Below are 19,502 nucleotides of genomic sequence, written 5' to 3'. Positions count from 1 at the left end.
GAACCAGCTGATCATCAAGAGTCACACAAACAAAGTACAGCTAAGCCACGACAACTGTTTCACTATCGGGGATAAAGAAAGTATTCGTTATTCAAAAAATCGACCGCAATCTTTCTTCTGTATATTGACATCCTCTCTGCTGAAACTGATTCTATTGGATGCCCGAGAACGAAGCATTCTATATACTTGAATACAAACATTATGCAATTTGGCCTGTACAATAAACGATTTTTCGTTAGTCGAAATTAGTACATACAATAGATTAACTACGATAGTAAATAACAAGAGTTGAAATGCTCACCTATTGTTCACACACGGTAGATAAGGTATAATCTTCATATTCATTGGATCATTTATATGTTTCTTTATATCTCGTTTGGTGGACAGGGGTAGACACTACAATAATGTTTGAACGACTGTGCATGTTGCTTCTGCGTTAGCCTTGATTGCATCAGGTGTGTGAACATTATTGCTCCAGTCGTATATGTAGAATTTCCATTCAGGAATATTGACCAGAAACAGATAACATTCATTGCCTGGATATGCACTTGAAATTAATAAATACTTGCATCCCATCCACGAACGACTAGCTACAGGCAATGTACTGTTGACGTAGCCTTGTAGGCGAGTTCCATCCGATTCACCTGTCTGGTTATATTTCATGTGCCACCTCATTTGCTGACAACACTCCTCTTCAAATTGAAAATCCAAAATTGCATATTTTTTATTGACGAGAGTACAATCTTCATTCATACGCTGCCTCAATAACTTCAGCTCCAACTCAATATGCTAATGCAATAAATATATGTAACATAATTATACATATTAACTACGAAATCAAATTTATTGTGATTGCAAACCTTCACTCACCGCAATATTCAGATCCTTCGTCGGATCCATTAAACTTTTTAGCATGTCTCTTCCATAGACATTGTCACGGTCATCGTCCAAATATGCACTGCATAACATAATTTAAATTACTGTCAAATAATTCAACAAATAATTTTTGGCATAGATATAATAATATTTAGCATTCGGACTATTCAGAAATTGATTTCTCGATATCCAATTCCTAATGTCTTTGTACTTGTTCATGTCGTAGTCTTCTAAGGGATGGCCTGTGGATGACGAAGCCTATGTGTATTTCATCTTCTTTTCCCTTTCTCTTCTCCGCATGTCAACACTTTCTGCTGGTTGAGACATTGATGTCTCATGCGGTTGAACAGTAGGAGTTGGACTTGCATGGAGAGGAACATCCTGCATGGAACCTATAATGGCTTCCATGTTGGATTCCCAGTTAGATAATCTGGTTAGCATACTCTCATTCTTTTCGTCAATGTAAGATCTGACAGAACATAAACTTGTATCAATATAAGACTGTATGTGCTCCTGTTGCTGTTGGAATAATTTTTCTTGTTTTTGAAGAATCGCCTGATAATGGGTTTCTTGTTGTTGCGATTCCAGGGCCATATGAGTTCTAAACATATTTGATAGAGAATTATCCATGTATGACTGCATACCACATAACATGTAATCTTGCATCGATTTGTTATGTTGTTCGAACAGTTGCTTTTGGCTTTCAAGGATATCCTGGTTCAGGGCTCTGGATTCTTCAACAAATTATGCCTTCAAGTTGCCACATAGACTGGACATATCTGATATCGTATGTTGCCTGTACATACCCAACATTTCTTCCATTCGGTCTTCAGTTACATATCTGAAGGCACCAGAAGCAGAACTAGGCCCAACTCCAGTTGAAATTCTCGATGTACCACGATTGATCGTTTCTTGCACACGGATGTTATCCGGTATTTGTGGTACTACATTATCTACTTCTTCAGTGACAATGGCATCTAATATATTATGTTCATCGTCAACCGACAGAGAAAGATTTGTGTACCAGGGTGTTTGTAATTCTTCCTCTGTAGGCTGCAGCACTGCAATGACTTCGATCTGTAATCATAACAAACTATCAGAATCCATTTGTTTAATTGAACTTGTTAATAATAAAATGCGAATGTCATTCTACATTGAAAATAAAAAATTCATACATCTTGAGTATCCAAAAATTGCTTAACAACCGGTTCCTTAGTATAGTATTAGGCCTCCAATTATAGATTCGTGGAATCTGCACTGTTCTGTGTTTACGTCGACCAAACTTTTGTCCAATTTGTGAAAACGCTTCATATATCCAATACTGCAACGTAAAGAAAGAGAAATGTGATGTATAAATTTTATTCTTTGTACAAAGAAATTATACATAATACGTAAGTAATTAGAATAGGAACATAATACCTGAAATGCGAGTGGATAGCCTTGTAATGCATACTTACATTCTGTTTGTCCATTTTGTTGCATCCTTAGTATTCTTTTCAATTGTGACTCTTTCAATGAATTTAACAAAACGAAATATGTTATCCGGCCCCACGAATACGTAAGGAACTCATCCAGATGTTCAACCATGCCCAAAGTTCTATAATCAACTTGTCGTGAAGTCGGTTTCAACACACACTCAACCAACATAACTAATCCCAGCTTAAATTTATCTTCTGTATCTTCACACATGTGGAAAGTTTCAAAAAGTATTCTATTGCTAATTTTTTTTATGCCATTGAAGTATTGATTTCTAAGACGATGGTTATTATAATCAATTTCTACTGATAGTTCATGCCAAGGTAGTCCAGTAATGAGGTAAAATTCTTGCAAGCCAAACCTAGCAAGATGGACATCTAACCGTACCCAAAGTTCATTGTTTTTGCCACAATGTACAAGTCTCATTATAAATTCGTGTACCAACTTGTTAGTAAATTGTTCTTCGTCTCCTTTGAAAACAGCTCCATATATAAATCAATAAAAATTACTGCACATCAAATAACATTGTTAATTTGCATCTATAAAATTTATAAAATTTTGAGCGTATTGACGATTTGGATACTAAAAGATGGTAGCAGAAAACCATTGTTCTAGAGAGAGAACGTATTCTAAAGACATCTGCATCAATTATACAAGAATTAATATTTTCAAACAACTGTAATTATTTTTTCAAGAATTAATATTTTCATTTGATTGTACACATCTATTATAGTAAAACAAAATACTGTTAATTGTACAATTATTTAAGAATTAATATTTCCAAACAAATATAATTTTTTTCACGTCTTGTATACTAAACAAAATTAAAATCAAAAATTAATATTTTGAACAAAATGTAATATTTTTGTTTACGTATGACGTAAAATATATTACAAAAAAAATAAAAGTAAAAAAAAATGGTGGTTGCATTTCTGTGTCTCCGTGACACTCTGTGTCACGGAGAGCAGCTTTCTCCGTGTCACAGATAAGCGATCTCCGTAACACGGAGACGAGATTTTTCAAGAAATTGTAGTTGAAAAATATATTTTCTTTCAAGATATTCAACTAACTGCTAAGTAGCACAAATATTAAATACAAATTTTGAATTACTTACCTTTTCCGATCAAATGAGCATCTTTTTTGAGTGAATGTAGGAAATGTTTCCGGCTAAATGAATGTGAGAATGAAACTTGAATTAAAATGTGTAGAGAGTGAGTGAATGTGACAAATAATTGTAGCTAAACGTGTGGATGGGAGAGTGAATGAGAAGGAGCTAAAATTAATTAAAACGTGTGAAGAGTGAGTGAATGTGACAAATAATTGTGGCTAAATCTGTGGATGGGGGAGTGAATGTGAGGATAATGAGTGAACGAGAAAAAGTAGCTAAAAGTGTGCATGTGAGTAAATGTCAGAACCATTTTGTTGTGTTACGATAATTGAATATTGTTGATAGATTCTGTAGATATTGAATATATTCGCTTGTTGTGTTGCCATTATTGAATATTTTTCACACATTATATATATCAGTGGTTTTTTTAAATTTTCTTGTGCTGCAATTTGAAACTTTTTGACAAATTATAAATTTCTTTTTAATTCATTTTGTTCCATTAAAATTTTATGTTCACAAAAAAAAAATTTACGTTTTGTACAATTCAAATTTTATATTGAAAAAAGATGATCGATAAATTTCTTTAATTTATTAAAGATAACCGAGTTAATCAATTTTTCCTTACTAACTGCTAAGTAGCACGAAGTTTATTTTATTTCCACATACATGATCACACATAATGACACATATGTTCACATATTATTGAAAAATATATATATAAGGGACGTTAACATTTATATTGAAATAATATATTTCTTGACATTGGACGTGTAGTTCTCGACATTAAATGTCTGCTAATCTAGACACTTGACAGTACATTTGTATAGAACGATATTTCAACTAAAGTATAGGATTTCTCCACATTTCATTAGAATATTGACATCTCCTACTCCACTATATGAGATAATAAAGTTATAAACTGTTTTCAACATACAACATTCGGAACATGATACTAACTTATAAACCACCGGTGTGCATCCACAAAATATTACATACCACCATATAAACAAAAATATGCAAACCACTGTCTAAACCAAAATACATTTTTCGTACCACAAAATATTACATACCACCATATAAACAAAAATATGCAAACCACTGTCTAAACCAAAATACATTTTCCGTACCACGACATAAACCAAAATACATATTGAAAAACCACCATATAAATCAAAATAGGTGAACCTCTAAATTCTACGCATTCCTCTTACCCCTCTTGCGACCAAATCGGGTGTATGGCGTCTTCGTGTTTGCACTAGCCTTCTTCAGCCTCAACGATCGAGGTCTACGTGTAGGTGGATCAGCTGCCATCGAAGGTCCAGAAACAATGCTATCATGAACCAGTTGATCATCAATGATCACACCAACTATAGGTACAACGGTTGGTGCCTCTTTCACAATATCACAAGCAACATATATTGACCCAAGTACTCCAACCCCACCTCCCGACGTTATGGACACATCAGGGATATTGCAAACAACTGGTTCAGTTGCCTCTCCGACATCCTACCTGTCTGCAGAAATATTGGGAGTGAAAACATCATGTCGGGGCTCGTCTCCACTACGATCGTCATGACCAAATCCACCATACTCAGCACCAACATTGTGTTGTCCAATTTCTGTAGCAACTTCATCAAACCTTTGTCGAAGAACATTCATCTCATCAGTGACATGATTTTTCAAACCACACACATGACCTCCCAGATCATTTTGGAGACTAGCGAATCTTGTGTTCATTTCTTCCCTCAAATCCCCCATCTTGCTCTCAAATGCCTCCCGTTGTTCATTCAAGATAACTCTTATATCATCTAAAGACACATGTCTTTCAACGATAGGATCCCCATGCTCTTCTTCTCTACCTTCAACGAGATGCAAACCTCGATAACGAGGTCCACCTTTGTTGCCTCTCTGGGATTTATTTGGTCGATGGTTGTTGTCATCGTTCCGTATGACATCATCTTCAACTGGACAAGCTTGTATTTCTATTGATTGAGCAACAAGACCATCTAAAACGGGGTCGGCTGCGTCTTCCAACGAAACTAGATCGACGAAGTACGGCTACAATTCTTCTGCAGCAATTGCTCGCAGCGTTGCCCACAAGTGCACCTACAGGAGAATAAAAATAGGCGAAATGAAAAAATATATATTGCGGAGTGTAAGGCAATTAAGTATGTAAATCGCCTACATTTGTCTTCTCAAAAAAATCTGAATATGTTCGGGAATGAAGTTGTTTCGTGCTAGACCACCGCAACATCCTCGGGACATCGTCACAAGTCTTACTCGAGAATCGAGCTCCCAACTCTGGAATTGCCTTGTACGCCCAAATCTGCATGACATTTGTAACAGTAATAACCATATTTGAAGATAAATAACAATGAGCAAAGAGAAGAACTGAAATGAACCAAAATAGATATACACCTGGACAGCAAGAGGGAATCCGTACAATGTGTAAGTCATCTTATTACAATCATTCACTTTTATCATGTCCGCCTTTCTTCCCCATCCACGTAGTAGTGATTTGATGAGAAGTTGAAAACATAATGTCCCCCATGGATAGGCATTGAAAAAATTCAAGTCGTCAACGATGGAAAGAGCTGTCGAATTTATTCCTACATTTCGATTTCTTGAATTAAATACCCCTTCAATAATTAGTGCCAACCCCAGCTTGTAACGATCGTTACGGTTGGCACATTTCAAAAAAACTTTCTCGAGGTTACTACACGTTATCCGATCCATATTAGCAAACATTTTATCTTGTAGATGGGTTTTCTGTAGGATTTTGTCAACTTCGACACCTTTAGGCACTGGACTGCACTTCAAGCCAGTAATTAGTGCGAACTCCGGCAGACCAAATCGTGCAAACTTTTGGTTCACTTTGAACCAAGCCTCAAACCGCTTTCGACATACCACCAATCTGTTTACCATTTCATGAATTAATTGAGCAGATAGTTTCAGCTCTGGTAACCTTGCAACATGTCCTATACAACTGTCCTCCAACTAACCCTTTTGCTGTGGATTCAATTTGTTGAGGACAACTGATATATATTTTGTGTTGCTCACTTGCGACACATGGGTCGGAACACGTTCTTGCTCCGGAATTTTATATTGGTGTGTCAAACTCATCTACAAATCAAAACAAATAAAAATAATACTTTAACAAATAGTTTGAGAACGTACAAATGAAGTCAAATATAACATTCTTGTTAAAATGCAGTGAAAGAAAAATGATTTTTACAATACAATGGTTTGATAAAATACCATATCTAAACTAAGTTGTTTAATTGTTGAAATTAAAACGAACCTGGCTTCTAATCTGAAGCTATCATGTAACCATTTTATAGTTGATCACCATTCAAACAGTTCAAAAGTATACACACAATCTTCTACAATTTTATTAAGTTAATTGCCTAATTTAGATATGCAAATAAACCGAAAATGCAATATTCTTTAGCAAAATAAATAACAACAACATAGCCTTGTATTAAATAAATTTAGAGCCAACTACAATAGACCATACGCAAAATCAAGTATATATGTCATAAGATTTGACAAAGTTTTCTATCTGCTATCAACCTATCACATTCTTCCTCCATAAGAAACCATCAATATACAAATGCAACCCTCAACAAGATGTAGAACAAATTTAATGCGAAAATGAAGCTATTTAGTTGCTGATGAGCATTCAAACAGTCTAAGAGTATATAATAGCAGCATAACCTGTGTCATTTCATCATGTTTATTGCCTAACTTAGATGCGAAATATGCCTCAAATGGAGTATTCTTCACTTCGTACTAGTGTTATTTATCATCTAGCAGCATCAAATTTAGTTGACATATAGATTATATCTCAAAGCAAAAGATACAATAACAGGGACAACAGAAAGTACAATCATTTTCCTGATTTCTTTAAACACTTTACCTTTTCAACCTTTTCGACAGTATCTCACATGTACCATTTTTTATTTCAAATTGTATCAACAATTAGTATTTGCTCGCCCAATAAAATCGAGACACTCAGTGACATTGACATCAATTTATGTTAAACTAGCTAAATCTTAGGATTTAGGAAGACAAGAGACTTGGGGAAGTGAAAAAAATAATGAAATAAACTTACTCTATAGCACTGGACTCTAAAGTGTGGTGGGCAAACGGCAACTGGAAAAATAAGAGAGAAATGGACAGGCTCGTTGTCGATGGGTTGGGTCGGAGTGAAGATTGAGAGACTAAGAGTGAGAGTTGAGAGGACTTAGTTTAGGGCTTCTTTTACTTTTTTCATTCCCCCGTCTTCATTTTTTTTTTTTTTTTTTTTTTTTTTGTATTCGGGTCGGGTTCTATCAGGTTTTCCTTTTTTTACCCATAACCCGATCCAACTCGACCCATAACCCATAAATTTGATCGAGAATGTGAAATATTCTAGCTAAAAATGCGGGAGATAAAAAAGATGCAGGGTCGTTTGTCTGCTTGGTCCTTGCTGATTCACACGGGATTCCATGTGTCCCATGCTACTCGGGTCAGAGCGTAAGCTAGTGATGCTTTCGGCTACTGGACTTTCACCATCTAGGGGATAGCGGACCAAAAGCTATGGAACTTGGGTGTGGGTCTTTAGAATGGCGGCAACATGCTTGGTCCCGCTTATGGGGTCAAATCAATACGTTCTAAGAAGAAATATTTGAATATCAATCTCATCGATCTCATACCAAATCCCATCAATCGAATCACTGTTTCGAGAAATACGAAACTACCTGTTATCCAATAAAAACCTAAAATTCCTAATAATAAACCAAAATCCCCTACACGATTAGTTACAAACGCTTTTTGACAAGCATTTGCCGCAAGTTAAACTGGTGCTTGCTGTTGCACCAGGAGCCGTTGCGCGACCCACACCTACCCGACCTAGGCATTTAATGCTGATTGACATTTCTACGTTGATTGACATGAATAATGATATGAAAAATTTTGAATTCTTGTGTGAAAATAATATTTTCTAACAAGGGTATTTTCGTCTACATAATTGGAAAATGGACATTGACAAAATTGTGGACATTTTTGTAAATGAGTGAAATTTCCTCTTCTTTCTTGTTGTTTGTTATTAATTATATCTACTAAAAAGTCCCCTTTTTGACGCACCAACCAAAGACAAAAGTAAAATAATCGAAAATACAAAGTCCAGCTGGCATTAAAGTGTATCTGCTTTGGAGTGTACGCTTTGAATCCTCGTTGCATAGAAGGTGTCAAAGAAATTTCGCAAAGAATGGAGAAAAGCCCAAGGAGATAGATTCCAACTAAAAAGGCAGCATGGCAATCGCGATAATCATGACCTTGATTTATTAGAGTTGTAATGCATTCTGATTCATTAAAAATTGAATCAAGAGGTTCACTATTGATGAATAATCTTACTAGAATAAACTGAGTGATTGATTTTGATAATTTCGAACCTAATGTCATTATCTATTCAATGCACGATACGCGCCTCGAAGTCTTCGTCTACCCCCCAAAACTAGGCCACCAGCTTGATATCTATCCAAATTCTATTGGATAACACAATTGCTTGTCCGTCTTTATTCATTCTTGAAAATGACTTTGCCTATTGACTTTATTATATTCTCTCATCATTCAATCCTAATCTTAAGCTTGTCAAAATTAAACTTTAAGGTGTGTGATTCCATGAAAAATATTATTTTCCTATTCAAATTCTTATTTTTGGAGTGTTTGATTGATATTTTTTTCATGGAAAATATTTTTCAAGAGTTGTCACATAACCATATTTTTTTCAAAAATAAAGAAATATTTTTCTTTAGGGAAGCGTGTGTTTTTATTTTCCAATATTTCACTCTTTCTCTCTCTAATTTATCCCCTTTCTTTCTTATTTACCGATCAATAAAAGATAGACAAGTATAACATTTTATAAGTTAATAATTAAACCAATTAAATACATTTAATTAATATTTTTCATGCAAATAAATTGTAAACAATTCAATTGCTTAAAACTAATTTTCTTTCCGTGAAATTTTCATGCTTGTAATTTTATTTATTAAAGTCTTTATTTCAACTCTTTTTCAATCAAATATAATAACAATACACAAATAAATTTCGAAACTTTTGAATCAGATAATTCAAGTCTTTCGTCATCCGTTAAATAAGCAATATATCTTTTTTTAAGAGTGTAAACTTTTAAATGATTAAACATTAAATCTTCGATTTGACGTACTAAAAAGTTTAACCAATCAATTTGGTATTCATTTTCTACTCAATAGAAACAAAGTTTGCATCCTAATAACGGTTGAGTAACGTAGATGTCCTCATAAGTAAAATTTAAATGATATTATTATTATTATTATTATTATTATTATTATTATACAAATGGAAAATGCAACAAGTTGTACTGCTTCCCTATATAAATGAGTCCAATTCTCGACCTAAACAGCTCTCTCTCTCTCTCTCGATCTACCTTTGTTGACCAACTGTAAGTCCCTCCCTCTCTCGAAATGCTTGAATGTGTCTATTATTTGTCTGTTACTCTGGATTCAATTTTAATGGTTTTGCTGTAGATTATGTTGTGACTCCATTAAAATTAAATTATGGGGTTGAAAGTAAAATTAATAGGATATACACCTTCTTTAATCATCGATGTATTTGCTATCTTATGTTAACCATTATGTTACTTTTCACTATGCTTTATTAAAATTTAAGATATATCTTAAAAGATAAATCTTATTAAAAGTAGTTGTTCAAATCCAAACACTTGTGTTGATTTTTAAAGGGGGGGTCGAACCACTCGTCTAAGCTCATTGAACAAAGACTTCTGGTTAGGTCAAAGTTGTTAATATGAGTAACTAAACTCTTGCATATTGATTAGTAGTCGTATAATTAGTTTATGTGAGTTTTTACGGTTAATTTGATATATTTCAATTCTTGCCCAATAAATTAATGTGTTAAATGCGTTAGAACATCTCTAAAAATCTCTCCATTTTTGAAGTGCATATTTCATTATTTGGAGAACGTCTGAATTTGGAGGGTTAAGATTTTGAAGTGTTTCAACACTTTATATTTAACACTTGATTTTACTACTCCCAAAAAATAATTATTAGTTCTTTCTCTTTTATTTTAATTAACTTTTCTCAAGATCATTTTATGATTTTTCTACATTGAAAATTAAAACATTTTAAATGCATTTAATTATAAAGAATTACTCTCCAAATTTGGAAACCCGAACTCACTTTTTAAATTAAAATGTTAATTTAAAAAGTCTCTTAGAGCATGCTTTTAAGAATTGATTATTTAAAATAAAGAACATATCTCATGTTTAAAGCATATTTTGGAAATGCTCTCAGGCGAAACTAACTTGAAGGTATAACTAGAGACTGGTTTAAATTTGTATATCAAATAACCATGTACTCTTTGAACCTGAGCTTCACGCTTTTCTTTTGTTTGATATTTATCTCTAACATTACAATATAGCTATTTGAATTTTCATTGAAAACATATCATTGACAAATTATTTTACGATGTAGTTCAGATATAGAAAAAATATTCTGTCACCCGTAATATCTTATATCAATTTTGCTGCAATTTGAGTAGGAAATGGGAAATCTATTGTGTTGTGTACAAGTAGATCAATCTAAGGTTGCTATCAAGGAGCGGTTTGGCAAATTTGATGAAGTCCTTGAGCCAGGGTGCCATTGCATGCCTTGGTTTCTTGGAAGCCAAGTAGCCGGTTATCTCTCCCTCCGTCTACAGCAGTTGGATGTACGCTGTGAAACTAAGACAAAGGTTACATTTCTTTCAGCAAAATGATATCCTTAACGCTGAACTATATGGTATCTTAAACTTTTAGCTGAGATGATTTAGCAATAATTCAGTTAAATTAAAAAGCTCCTAATTATTGGCTATCAGGACAATGTATTCGTCAATGTAGTGGCATCAATACAGTACCGCGCCCTTGCAGACAAGGCAAGTGATGCTTTCTACAAACTGAGCAACACAAGAAGTCAAATTCAGGCCTACGTATTTGATGGTACAGTCCTAAACTTACACCTGATAGTATGATACAGTGTGAATCTCTATGTCAATAAGGTACATTACAGTTTGACCTGGAATGTGTTCTTTGTGTTTGTGTCCAATTTTCCAGTAATTAGAGCAAGTGTTCCAAAACTCAACCTTGATGATGCTTTTGAGCAGAAAAATGATATAGCAAAGGCTGTTGAAGATGAACTTGAGAAGGTGAAGTTATTTATTTCATCATACATATAGGAACCAAATTCATTGGTGTTGTTTTGATGATGTTAATTCTATGGTTGACTGCAGGCAATGTCTGCTTATGGGTATGAAATTGTTCAGACGCTGATTGTTGACATAGAACCAGACGAGCATGTTAAGAGAGCAATGAATGAAATAAACGCTGCTGCAAGGCTAAGATTAGCTGCTAATGAGAAGGCAGAGGCTGAAAAGATCTTGCAAATTAAGAGAGCCGAAGGAGAAGCTGAGGCTAAATATCTATCTGGATTGGGTATTGCTCGCCAGCGTCAAGCAATTGTGGATGGTTTAAGAGATAGTGTACTAGGTTTCTCAGTTAATGTTCCTGGAACCACTGCAAAGGATGTTATGGATATGGTCCTTGTCACTCAATACTTTGACACGATGAAAGAAATTGGAGCTACCTCCAAATCATCTGCTGTGTTCATCCCTCATGGACCAGGTGCAGTTCGTGATGTGGCAACACAAATTCGTGATGGACTTCTTCAGGCTTCTCAAGCATGACCTCAATTTCTACAGCTGTCATCTAAAAATTTATCACTTATTTCCTGCTGCCTGTGTGATTTTGAATTTTTCCTTTTCCTTTTTTTTTTTTTTTTCCCTTCCCAATAATGAATTTCTAAGTGCTATAGTTTTTACCCTGTTTGTCAATAAGTTACTGAAGAAGTCTTGGATAGTAAGATCCGTATGTTCTACACTTCATAGGGCTACTTTATTTGTTTGCCATATCTTCGCTAGGTGTTTATGGAATTATTATAGCAGGTCGGTCTAGTAATTAGGGGGTGGCCGTTCGGTCCATCCAAAACCACTACGTTTTCTAAAGCAAATTTTTTTAAAGATCGGACCTGCTAAGTCTGCCAGGACCCAAAACCTTTTTCGTTTTGTTTAATAAGTTGGATGTAAAAAGACTTCAGTACTAAGAGAATTACTAAAAATTTTCTCTACTTTGTTGTTCATTCTGTGCTTCCAGGAATCAAACATACCCAATAACCATTCTTAGATGTTCGATATATAGAAAAGTCCGCCCCCTTTCTGTCATCAGCTCAGCCATTATCTTGTTTATAGATACGCACCCTCTCCATTTTAACAATACGTCCTTGGTTAGAAGACATGACATAAGGTCCTTACATTCCTCATCTATATTCTTTTCCTCTTGCAATTGTTCACTCCTGTAATAGTTTGAGATATGCATTAGTTTGGACTGAGATAAGTACCATTTGTGTGAAATTGGCATTTGTTGTATATGCCTCATGGTTTAAATGTTGTTGGAGTTAAAACTGTCTTCTTTGTCTGTTTGCTTGTATAATCACTTAGTAGGTTTATGTGTATTATGAGTGTTGGTTGAAAGATGATTTTTATGGATGTTGAATTGTAACACGACTTCATTTATATTAGTTTTACACCCCGTTAATCAGCCCTCAGAAAGCATATAAAACTAGCAAAAACCTAGTCTTAGCTCCATTGATAAAAAAGCCTTACTATTTTCCACTTGAGATGTTTACATCTAAACCAAACCTATGTTTGGCTCATGTTTATAATCACTCAAGCCAGGTTTATCCACACATTTTGAGCGACCCATAAATAGTACCATTTATCTACCACTCATTACTTCGTATTTATAATTTAAACCGTTTATAATCGCTTTCCAAACATGCTCTCTAAGTGTTTGCCATGACAGCCATAAAAATGCTAAGTGATTGTTTAATGAAGAACATACTACAATTTTGGATAAAAAGGAAAAGGATAAGAAATTACACTTGGAGCTTCATCATACATCAAAATCCTTTAGCGAGGGCAAAAACTCGTCCTGCCAAAGGTGGAGCCAATGCAGAAACAGCATCTTCAATGACCTGACAATAAAATACAAGGATTCACTATGTCCTCATTGACTATCTACAGTAAACAGTCTGGTTCCTCAGTGCAATATAATGACATTTAATCTTGAGACTGTCACGAGTATGCCACAGAAGCTAAAGCTGTCTTTCAAATATATCATGCTAACTTATGGAACCCTTTCCAAAGAAATGATAATGACAATGATAACACTAACAAGGACAAGAAATATTGATCTGTTAATAACACAATGTGCAGCTTAGTTTTCACACCAATATCAAAATTATACCCTTTAAAATGAAAGACAATATTTAAATGACTATACATTACTCAGATCCTGTACGGAGAAAGATGGTAATGAAATAAACTCACTTATGCATGGTCTATGTATCTCCCCTATTTTAAAGAATAGCTCCTTTGGTTTACATGCATACAAATTAAATATGTGGGCTTTGAGTTGGACAAAACAACTTACATCTAACTGATAACGAGCTGAAAAGTGAATTAGAAGAATTGCTTTATTCTCAAACCTGTCAGCATAACTGATAATCTGGTGGCATATTAGTCCGAGTATAATAAAAAACTGTAATCAGTAATCGGCAAAAGTAAATAACAGAGTTGATAGGAGGTAGAACATCAACCTCTGACAAATGAGTGTGTCCATATTCTCTTGCATCGGCCACTGTTGTTAAATTCTCAACATAGGTGCTCTAAATTAGAAAATCAGAAACAAAGATTAAATGTGTCAGAAATTTACCTTGGTAGCTATAATAGCATGCATACATACTTTTAGCTCTAATATCAGTAGCAGCATCTCCACTTTATGATGGCTATCTTGGATCAACTTAAAATTTGTTAAAAATACAAGTCACTTCATTCCTGAATTTGAAAGCATTTGTATTTTTTCTAAAAAATCTGTAACATCTAGTGTACGTGTTTTTTATGTCCGAAACATATGACTGAACATAATCATACATAACAGCAACATTGACATGATACTCCGATTCCTAATAACCAAATTTCTACACTTTTGATCCAACTCAATTTCACCCAGCTAGGTTCTTTCAACTGATTTCAATCTGTTACTCCTGTTTCTAGAAGATATTTGAATTGAATTTATAGAAGTTAAGAGATTTAAGTACATGTAATGCGAAACGTAAAATGATATATCTAGTCATTTTTCCAATGTTGTCACTTAGTCATCGCTTTCACTCATATCCCAATTGTGGATATACAATCAATACGTTTAGCATCCCATTTCTAACAGTTGCAGGGCTTACAATTATGCGCTTCAGTTGATTTCACACTTTCAATTGGTAATTATCATAGCAATTAAAACAGAAGTGACCCACTTAGTAGAAGCTAGACAAAGTCATACAAATAGAGGCAGTTAATAAACTAGAGTAATGAGTACTGTGCCCTTTGAGTGAAACCTTTCCATGTCTCATATATAAGGGATAGCAACGGTATTTACCTCCATAATGAGGATCTTTGACCTTAAGACATCAATGTTGTCGGGATCAGTAATAAAGTCGGACATAGTGTCTCCCGTGAAAGCAATTTCAGGTGATGTAGTTGTGTAGGTGATCTGATAAAGGAGCAAAGTTAACCATGTCAAATATAAGTCACTCAAAATTTCATCAAAAAGATTCTGACAACTTAATAGAACGGAAAATGTAGTAACCACAAGTATTTTCAAGAAATAATCCAGAAGACGATATTTATATATATATATTAAATAATCAGTTATTCTTCTTGCTTTCTCACTGATATACACCAGTTTCCATTTTTGGTATCTTGGAAAGAGAGGAGAGCAAGAATAGCATAAAGAAGATTAAACATTTGATTAGTAATAAATTAATGGTAATATAGAGAATGGAAAATGAGCTAACCACATGAATTTTCAGTATATTCCAGAGGAAGAGAGCAAGAAATATAAATTAAATACTTGTTATATATATATATTAAATAATCAGTTATTCTTCTTGCTTTCTCACTGATATACACCAGTTTCCATTTTTGGTATCTTGGAAAGAGAGGAGAGCAAGAATAGCATAAAGAAGATTAAACATTTGATTAGTAATAAATTAATGGTAATATAGAGAATGGAAAATGAGCTAACCACATGAATTTTCAGTATATTCCAGAGGAAGAGAGCAAGAAATATAAATTAAATACTTGTTTGTACTTCTCATATTCTAACTGCTGGAGAAATATACAAGTTTCAGTTTCTGATATCTTGAAGAAAGGGATGAGAATGGATATAAAGCGCATTAATCATTTGATCGTAGATGGTAGAGATTATTTCAATAGTGGTGAAAAGGAACTCATTTAGCCAACAACAAATTTATTGGGAATCAGACTTGTCAATGTTGAGGAAGTGAAAGTTTAGGAAGGTAACATTACATATCTTGAAGTAAGAAAATCTATCCCCAGATTGGGAAAAAAAATTCAATAAAAAAATGGTCTAGAAACCACGAATCCGTACAATCAAGTAAATGTCATCTTCCAAACCAAATTTGTCTCTAGTGAAAATTCCTTGTACACATTCAAATTGTACAATCAAAATGTAAGCCTTTATACTTGTGTTAATACATGAATATTGTGTAGTAAGGATTCCCAAGCTCTGTATTAGTAATACTTGAATATTGTCAAGTAAAAATTGCAAAGACAATATTGCGAGAAAAATAAAATCAAAGCAACAATTAGATACATGGAATCGCTCTATTAAAGTCACAAGGCAAGATCTTTCTATATCCAGCATTTAGATATCTTATATCCCAAACAAAAAAGATAAAACCCCATTAAAATCATATTTTTAGTAGATTTTTATAAAAGTTGATGAAATTTGTGATTAAAATTAATTGATGACTTTGACTTGGATTAAATCTAGATTTTAATTTTCACCAAACAGAGGCAAAATATGGCACACACAAATTTTTTTCCTTGTTATGGATTTAAATAAAAACATACAATCAGAATATTAAATTTTAGCATATGATGCACATGATTTTATTTCGATTTTTCAGTACAAATTCATAAGATTCCACTATAAGCAATTATCAAAATGTACCTCCACGCCTGATAGCTTCAATTTTTTAATTTCCTCTCCTGATAGTCCAATATATTCCTGCTTAAGTTTCTGTTTCACAGAATAAACTATATAACCCTGTCACCAATCAAGTCAATCCTCAATTAGCTCTTCATTTAATTTAATTAATTATAAAATGAAAAAGGAACAGGAAGGGAGCTCAACAATAACCTGGCTAGGAATGGCATGGTAAGTCCTAAAAGCTCTCACTTTAAGGTCTTTTCTTAAGTTATATTCTTCACCTACAAATCACAATCCAGCGAGTTTTGTGAAGATATTTTGAGAAGTTCACAAAATACGAGATAAGGAGTTTGGCATTACCCACATCCAAACCAATAAGAGTATGCTTAAGCTCGGAGTGGTCCATTGCCCTGTGAGCTTCAAATATCTTTTCCACACTTTCTTTTATGACTTTTGGCACAATAATTGTTGGGGGTGCCATTCGGTATAAGCCACGGGTCGCAACATACATGGGCAGTCCTCCCTATGAAATAGCAGCACCCTCTCGTAAATAAGAAATTGGTAAATATCTCATGTAGTAGAAATGAAAACCAGATGTTTGCAAGAACACAAACATAATACCTACAGATAGCCAAAACTAGATAACATTGTAAGTTGTATCAGTCTTTACACCTTGAAACTGAATGGGGAACCATGGGATGCGAGCTATGGTTAATTTTATATTTTGTACCTTGCTCTATGTCCGACACCCAGGTTTAGTCTGAATACCTGGGCAAGCTATTGTTTAGGCATGACCTTACCTATGTTCCGTCTAGATGTTCAAGCCCAGTTTTTTGCATCAGGGGATATTCTTCAAAAAATGAAATACATACACTGGCAACCATACATTAGATACAATATACGAAGCAAAAATTCGAAAAGATGTGGAATATAGAGTAGCAAACAGAAAATACAAATGAAGTGTTGCTCATATTAATAATACTCATTTTTTATTCTTGATCAAAACTGTAGGAATTTTTTATATGTACATTCAATTGAACTTCTATTTTAATAATGTTGAGGTTCCAGTCACTGTCTCGTGGTAGCCAACTAAAGAACCAACCAAGGTACACACTCTACGTCACTATCCTACCGGTCTAGCCAAGGCCATCAAACACAGGTAGTAGAAATAATGCATCACCTCTGCCCAGGTGCCATGTGAAGGTTGACCCTCCATGATCGAGACAAGGTGTCATGGCTGGCTATAGAGTAATTTCAAAGCGACTAGCGGGCTTCGCATCTTTTCAAGGGATCTTCTGTAAAAGATTTTCTAAGTAATTGATTCATATGACCTCTCTGCAGTAGAAGCCTCTCATTCAACTTATTAATCTACTTTTCAGATATTAGGCTTAGACTATAGGATGACTACTTTTTTATATCCCTAAACCTAGGATTGCAGAAGTAATACCTAAGAGGAGATGCCTTAACCTTTAAGATAAAGTCACGTGTCACTTCATCCGTCAGTAAACGCTTTAACACTTTTACTATAAAAACACACTTAGCCTATGTATGGCCTCCATTTTTCCATAGCTCAATTTCAATCGCACATTCTCCCATAAAATAATTTTACGTGTAAATCTACAACTTTTTTTTAATTTTTAACCACACATTTTCCAATCAAACACTATTCAAAAATACATTTTGGCCCACGAATGGGGCTCAATGTCATTTAAAAGATAATGCAATTTTACACTCTCAATAATATTATTTCTCACTCTTATTTTCTCTCTACAGCCCAATGCACATGCACATGCTTGTGGCTCATGTCTCCTGTTCATTCCACCCCAATATATAAAAATTGTCAAGACTTGATTGTCAGAGTGCTCGTAATTGCCTACTCCACCTCGGAGAAGGCCACGTGCTTCTAACTGTTTGTCAAAGTGTGCAAAACCTTACGCGTTGATGTGAGTGGAGCATGATTAGATGGCCGCGTCACCAAACGGAGGTCAACAAATAATATCTACATTTGGTTGCATTGAACTGTGTCATCGAAATTTTTGAAATTCTGAAAGAAATGTTTACTAATTCAAATCACATGCCTCAGAACACATATTTAGCAAATTCTGGTACTGCAGTGAATCGACTTACTTACACAAATATGGAAACGGAATTCCAACAATAAAAAATAAATAAATAAATCAGATTCAAAATTTTCGATGGTTTATAAAATATGGAGGAGGGAAAGCAATTACTATATGGTCCATGTGGCCATGGGAGATGAAGAGAAACTGCTGGGAGATAGCGCGTTGAGGACACTTGCCGATGTCAAATGCTAAGTTGAGCGTGGGGAGTATTATGCACGTCTCGTGACCCGCTATTGATATCCCATCTATAGGGTATCCCAATAAATTCAACTCTCCTTCCTTGGTCTTCTTCTTTTTGGAATTCTGGTTTTTCTGCTCAGCTTTATTTTGGGAATTGGGAGTTTCATTCGTGTTAATCGACTCCATTTTCAACTGGCGATTCTCAAAGCAAACGGCAAACTTCTTTCGGATTCTCTATAGGGTATCCCAATAAATTCAACTCTCCTTCCTTGGTCTTCTTCTTTTTGGAATTCTGGTTTTTCTGCTCAGCTTTATTTTGGGAATTGGGAGTTGAATATATTAGAACAATACGATACTAGAAACAAACAACATTCACTAACATCCAATAACAACGGAATTAGAAGTCTAATTTTCACAGTTTACCGTGGACATCACAACAAAATTACAATATAATTTCTATCATTCACTATCCATATCACAATAAAACCACAAAATAAAATTCATCGTTCGCTACCCCACTTATATTCAGTATCAATTTCTTCATTTTGGTTGAACCGTGGTGTTCAAATGGACCGTCGATTTCTCTCTCAATTGGCTTCTC

General features: G+C 34.4%; 2 protein-coding genes across 5 annotated transcripts; one reads left to right on the top strand and one right to left on the bottom strand.

Moving 5' to 3' along the window:
• The first annotated feature begins 9,830 nt into the window (after positions 1-9,830).
• LOC111371319 (hypersensitive-induced response protein-like protein 1) lies at positions 9,831-12,439 on the top strand. The gene is made up of 5 exons (XM_022993231.1): positions 9,831-9,923; positions 11,039-11,230; positions 11,354-11,474; positions 11,589-11,680; positions 11,765-12,439. The coding sequence occupies exons 2-5, from the start codon at positions 11,042-11,044 to the stop codon at positions 12,215-12,217; spliced, it is 855 nt and encodes a 284-aa protein (XP_022848999.1). The 5' UTR covers positions 9,831-9,923; positions 11,039-11,041; the 3' UTR covers positions 12,218-12,439.
• On the bottom strand, positions 10,920-19,136 carry LOC111371317 (nuclear ribonuclease Z). 4 transcript variants are annotated; one of them, XR_002698553.1, is made up of 9 exons: positions 18,830-19,136; positions 16,959-17,121; positions 16,809-16,879; positions 16,620-16,715; positions 15,021-15,134; positions 14,188-14,256; positions 14,022-14,088; positions 13,469-13,563; positions 10,920-11,219 (listed from the first exon to the last, which is right to left on the bottom strand). XR_002698553.1 is itself a non-coding variant. In XM_022993228.1 (9 exons), the coding sequence occupies exons 1-8, from the start codon at positions 19,085-19,087 to the stop codon at positions 13,489-13,491; spliced, it is 921 nt and encodes a 306-aa protein (XP_022848996.1). In that variant the 5' UTR covers positions 19,088-19,136; the 3' UTR covers positions 10,920-11,219; positions 13,469-13,488. The 4 variants fall into 4 exon arrangements, 3 of the variants coding, with proteins under 3 accessions (XP_022848996.1, XP_022848998.1, XP_022848997.1); XM_022993228.1 differs by having other exon boundaries at positions 14,022-14,096; XM_022993229.1 differs by having other exon boundaries at positions 11,129-11,219; positions 13,488-13,563; positions 14,022-14,096.
• Between the last annotated feature and the right edge of the window lie 366 nt (positions 19,137-19,502).

Source organism: Olea europaea, chromosome 22, assembly GCF_002742605.1.
Source record: "Olea europaea var. sylvestris chromosome 22, O_europaea_v1, whole genome shotgun sequence".
NCBI classification, from domain to species: Eukaryota; Viridiplantae; Streptophyta; class Magnoliopsida; order Lamiales; family Oleaceae; genus Olea; species Olea europaea.
Note: the sequence above shows the minus strand (reverse complement) of the source record. Positions and strands in the feature narration are given on the sequence as shown.

Bases quoted from the DNA above. Each gene is read 5' to 3' on its own strand.
- LOC111371317 (XM_022993228.1), bottom strand. From the start codon at position 19,087: ATGGAGTCGATTAACACGAATGAAACTCCCAATTCCCAAAATAAAGCT. The intron at 17,122-18,829 runs GTAATTGCTTTC...GCTATTTCATAG, and splicing joins ATGGCCACATGGACCATATA to GGAGGACTGCCCATGTATGT. The intron at 16,716-16,808 runs GTTATTGTTGAG...GATTGGTGACAG, and splicing joins ACCATGCCATTCCTAGCCAG to GGTTATATAGTTTATTCTGT.
- LOC111371319 (XM_022993231.1), top strand. From the start codon at position 11,042: ATGGGAAATCTATTGTGTTGTGTACAAGTAGATCAATCTAAGGTTGCT. The intron at 11,231-11,353 runs GTTACATTTCTT...ATTGGCTATCAG, and splicing joins GCTGTGAAACTAAGACAAAG to GACAATGTATTCGTCAATGT. The intron at 11,681-11,764 runs GTGAAGTTATTT...GGTTGACTGCAG, and splicing joins TTGAAGATGAACTTGAGAAG to GCAATGTCTGCTTATGGGTA.